The sequence below is a fragment of the Aedes aegypti genome, chromosome 2, assembly GCF_002204515.2.
Source record: "Aedes aegypti strain LVP_AGWG chromosome 2, AaegL5.0 Primary Assembly, whole genome shotgun sequence".
NCBI lineage: Eukaryota > Metazoa > Arthropoda > Insecta > Diptera > Culicidae > Aedes > Aedes aegypti.
Window position 1 is genome coordinate 130,247,785 of NC_035108.1, and position 5,616 is coordinate 130,253,400.

Consider the following 5,616-nt stretch of genomic DNA (forward strand, 5'->3'; position numbering starts at 1 on the left):
TTTTTTTGTCGAATTTAAGGAAGCTAAACGGCACGTCACTAAGTGATATAGGAATTTTGTTCCATTGAAATATATCATACGATATTCCGATATATCGATATTTTGAATCAATATATCGATGGTATCGATACTTTGTTTCGATAATCGTATCGAATCAAATATCGATACTTCGCAGTATCGGAACGTCCCTAGGTGGAGGTTATGCAAATAGTAAGAGATATAAAATTATAAAAAAAAACTATTTTATAACAAGTGAAAATTCCAATTTCATAAACTGATATTATTTCGAACAATTCCCGGCAGGGGCTCAGAAAGTGTGAATATTAAAATCGAACATATTTGTAGATCTGGGGAGAAAATTTCACATTGATTCCTTGAAAGGGAACAAAACTAGAACATGCTTAATTTGAGCATTTCTTATGAAACAACACCATAGCTTCGGAACTCATTTGAAGCATGCATACATTAGTTAATTATTTTATTTTAATATTTTGGCCAAAAGGCATTCGGCCAAATGACTCGGTACCTATGGTCCCATTATCAATTGGTTTCACCATTAAAGGAACCATGCCAATACATACCTCACCCAAAGAAACAGCGCTGCTATTATTGGTGCAAGGGATTTTGTAAAAACATTTTGAGTCAATCGTGGTTTTGATATATTTGAACGATAGAAGGAGTAAAACCTATCGACTTATACCTTAAACTCACATATTTCATCATCTTAAGCGTATATTTTAGCTGTTTTCCCTGAGGTGCACCACTAACGGTAATGGTTAGTGAATCAAAATGTTTACATTAAATTCAAATAAAAACTGAAAAGTTTTGAAGCCGTATCTCCCAACACTAGAAAAAGTTTCTTAAGAAAATTCGATAATTCTAGAGGTTACTTTTGTTGAGAAGAAAATCTTGAGATATTTTTGAGTGTATACCGGAAATATTTCGTAGAAGTATGTCTTAACCCGTAACGTGGGTAGACCATCTTTTCGTGGTTACCGGATAAGACCTACCAATATGAGCCCAAGTATCACATTGTTAGTCAGGCTAGAGTAATATGTTCTGGTTGTTCGAAGATTCACGGTACAAAGTCCTTGTTACTAACAACAGTTTCTGAAATTGAATCTATGTTACCTAGCAGATGTTTAAAGACTCAGACCAGACCAGACCAAAGCCAGGACAACTATCATGAGTACTAACTCAACAAGGACTTTCAAATACTGGTTGTTTAAGAACTCACGTAAATGATGATCAAAAAACTAAATTCTAGCGTGTTTCGATTTTGCTGCTACACAAAGCCCCTCTTTGAATATTTCGGAACAAACCTCAAACTGAAACAAGGATAGGACAGAAGCTCCGTTACATAATCGAATACAAGTACCGTAAAACGGGGTATCTTTGATAATGCGGGTAACTTTGATAGTGCGTAACCCACCACATACTAAACGAAATATCAGAATTTCTGTTAATCGGTTAAGCAAAACGAATGCAAAACTGAAGAATATTAGTATGACACTCCATATAAAAGCTGTTTTCATTTGAATCGAGACCATTTGAAGCTTTTTACACATATATAAAAAATTGACACAATTTTAGCATTTTTGAAACGCGTACAAACAATCTGTTCTACGATCACTATTTGATGTACTTTTGAATAGTTGGCCACTTATATTTGGCAGCCTAGTTATCATAGAACTTGAATACGGTCTCAAATCTCTTAGCGTAAAGCATTTTCACAAACTGGGACCATTTTTGTAATCTAAGTCAGAAATTTCCATATAACGTTAAACGCCTATAGGTATGCAATGCCCTACAAATGTTCGTAATTCATTCAATTTTGTTCGATGCATACTCCATTATCAAAGTTACCCCAAAACAGAAAACCGACTTTCGATTATATGAAAAATTATATATCCATCCAAAATAATTCTTTTGGCAATCTATCAACAGCAATCGATAGGTAGGATGCCAGTACTTGTTTTAAAAATATAAATTGTAATTCTTTGAAACAGCATGCATAAATATTCAAGTTTTCTTCGAAAAAACTATCAAAGTTACCCCGTTTTACGGTACTACCGATTTGGTTCCTCAGAAATCAAATCAAATCTAATCGATTATGTTTGACAAGGGGGCACCTGTTTTTAGATGTATGTCTCTATAAATAATATAAATATCGGGACATCAAATCTGACTTTTCTATCAAGCTTTGATGAATAAATACAGAAATGCATAAAAATCAATACTTCATTATCTTTCAATGAAAATTAAGGCGACATTTCTAGCTTCCTTACTTGAACACAGCCTTTTGTTAAAGAAATGTGGGAGTGGTAAATTTTAATTTTTCTGTATATAGGGTTCATGATACGCAAAGGGTCCTTAACCCCAATATCAAGGATTCTTCTTACTGACATTAACACCCTACAAGGGCAGAGCTAATATTCTTATGAGCACTTTTATAGCCATTAATTGATAGTTTCCATTACCAATTGACCATTTTGCATGTGTATACGTGTAATAAGCACGAAAGTGCGCTATACCCTGGCAAGCCATGGAAATTCCCTTTCCGAAAAGCTCATCGACTGACGGGATTCGGTCTTAATGAAAAGCTGCACGTTTATCACTACGGCTATTTGAGCCTTAATCTCAAGGATAATCCATTGCAAATAATCACAGAGCTTAACCAGTCTTGAGTCACTTCTCGGTAAACTTGGGAACCCCCGTATGCTAGGTACTAACTACATAGTTCGTGAGTGAGTGGTTTCGGTGACGGTGGCTACAGCAATGCTATAAGGTATAGTAGCTGCCTTTGGCGCGTGTGCTCGCTCGTTCGGTGAAATGCCATGCGGTGGCTGTTTGCTAGCGCTGTATCGAAATCACCTTTCATTCTGTGATCAATCGTACCCGTAGTTAGTCGCGCATTGGGTCTCGCTGCGCCAGTTCCTAAGAGACAAAAGCTACGCCGTCGTGTCTGTAGCCCCAACATAGTCCTCGTCCTCGTCGTGGTCTTCGTCGTCGTCGCGGAGGCAATTGAAAGGGATTTTGATAGTTTTTTTTCTTTCGCCTCGTCGTATAGTTATTGTTTGCCAAGCGGAGTTGGGAGGGTGGTAGCAGAATAACTATTTTTTAGGTGAGCCGACAAAGCCATTGGAACGGATTGGATATTGGGCTTTTATGTTGAATTACTACGAAACTAGAACACACGGACTGCAAATTTGAATTGTGTTGATTTACTTAACGTTGAGTGTGCAACATTTGTGGTTTTGAACTTAGTCATTTTCTTGTCTGTGGTGTTTCAGAATGAATTACAGACTGTTGGTATGGCTGTGTCTCCTGGTGCCATTGGTGGCGTCGTTGCCTCAAGAGGAAGGTCTTCGATCGTTGCTGTTGCGAAGAGGAGGACGCGTTGGAACTAAAGGTCAGTTGCAATTATTGGGTAATGAAAGGATTCTTAACTCATGGGAGAGATTGCAGTGTTGTAACGTTCATAAACGCACTAACTTCAACCATCAACTTCATCACCACTATTATCATGATCATCACTCTAGGCGTAATCGTCACATTAATGCAAATCATGTTCCACATAATTCACGCTTATCTCATCACAAACCCATCGTTGATAGCCCCAGTGGCTTACAAAAGAGGCAAGGTACTGCAGGCTTAACTGACGCTCAAAAGCTGCTTTTAGACACAGAAATTGGTAAAGTAGCAGAAAGACACGACCAACAGTTGCGACAACTTGCCTTTGGGAGTTTTACGTCCTTCAGTGATTATTTTCTCGATAACCTGAAGAAGAGTAACGTAGCGGTGGGTTTTGCTTTTGCACAATCCTCGACCCCAACCAGTAGTGACAGTGTTGGTACAACCAGTGAGATCCCGTTTTACGACGAGGTCGACGACGATGCAAAATCAGCTGCTAATGCTACGACAGTTGGGTCAGGTGGCACCACTAATCACCATTCCAAGTCCGCACAGCCAGCATCACTAACACTCGATCAATCGACAAACCGGTTTCCAGGCAAAGTGTGGGGTGAAGGTACCGAGTCCAAGTTTGGGCCAATTTTGGAATATGTTCTACAACGAATTCAAACATTGTTTTCAGTTTACAAGCACGACGACCTGAGCCGACCTGGTGTCCCAATAGCTGACGCTGTTGAAGCCAAATTCGAAGATGCCAAAACCACAGAAGCTACAACCACTACCACCAGCAGTACCGTAGCTCCAGTTCAAAAGAAGGGTCTGCATCCACTATTGGCTCGTAAGAAGTTTGCCTATTCTCCAAAGGAGGCCAAGGCCAAGGCAACTGAAGATTCCGGAACTCCAACCACTACTTTGAAAACTACTACTACTACTGCTGAGTCCTCCGAAAGTTCTTCTGTTTCTTCTTTAGCAACTCGTCGAACCCGGCCTACTCGTCCAGCACCGGTAGCTCGTGCTTCCGCCCCTAAGGCTGGATTACCTTCTCGTGTTCCCAGAACTACCACTAAACGGACAACCACAACTCCCGAACCGGAAACCTCATCTGTAACTACTCGCACTACCAGACGTCGCGGTGGACGTCCTACGCGTCCATCTGGATCGCAATTCCTAGCTGGTAAAACGTCAACCACCACAACAACTACCACCTCCACCACCACGACGACTACCACTCCTGCCCCCACTACAACAACCACCACCACAACGACCACTCCTCCACCACCGCCTTCAACCACCTCAACGTCAACCACTACAACCCTCGCTTCTTCTCCTGCCAGCGCGACGGAAGAGAAAGCTGTACCGGTAGCTCCAACGGTTGCTTCTACCCCGGAAGAAGCATCACCGTCCTCCACTGCCGCCACTAGCTCACTGCCATCTTCCCCAGCCTCGACGGCTGCAGCCCCTCCTGCAGTGTTGAGCAATACGATTCCTTTGACGGCCGAAGCCACCGTTGCCAGCGAGGTTGTCGTCAAACATGTGCCATTGCTGCCCGTGGAACCGGCTCCGGTGGTTGAAGCCCAGTTGGACGATGTAGGACCAGATCAGCAGCTAGCCTAATTTTTGAACTTTTGAAATGTGCGTGTGTGAAAATGGGAATGTTTGTGAGGAGAGCATGAAGATCAACCTCGCTGGGGACATCATATGGACAAGTGCTTCGATGGCGGTTAACTGTTCAAATTTCCAACCTTATTTTTATTTAATCTCATCCCGTAGGCTGTTGCTAATCACCATCGGCGCTTGTTGTGATTGTTCCTGTGCGGTATGGTTCTGTAAAGCAAAGTATTGAGTCAAGATATAATTTCAATATAACAAATTTGGAATATTTTAAGCATATTTTGTACACGCATACTACGAATTCTTCGAAAATTTCCTTTGACCGGCACCTCAAGCTCACATAAATTTTGACTTTGTGTCTGTATCTGAGCGTAGTTTCATTCAATCACATCTATATTTCCGCTCTAAATTTGTACGAAATCGTTCGAAGAAATGCCAACAAACTCCTTTCGAACAACAACTCAAAGCCAAACTCAATTATTTATTTCACATTCTGTCGAAGATGTAGCGGTAACGGTTCTCGTTTGCCAGTTCATGATTTAAATATTGCTCAAATTTTAAATCTTCTCTGTTATTTTTGATAAAAATTTC

The 5,616-nt window shown here is 40.8% G+C and overlaps 1 protein-coding gene across 1 annotated transcript; it reads left to right on the forward strand.

The window, feature by feature from the left end:
* The first annotated feature begins 2,828 nt into the window (after positions 1-2,828).
* LOC5577594 (integumentary mucin C.1) lies at positions 2,829-5,299 on the forward strand. Its single transcript, XM_021842364.1, has 3 exons — positions 2,829-3,124; positions 3,294-3,412; positions 4,097-5,299. Exons 2-3 carry the CDS (start codon positions 3,295-3,297, stop codon positions 5,026-5,028), a joined length of 1,050 nt encoding a protein of 349 aa, XP_021698056.1. The 5' UTR covers positions 2,829-3,124; position 3,294; the 3' UTR covers positions 5,029-5,299.
* The last annotated feature ends 317 nt before the right edge of the window (positions 5,300-5,616 follow it).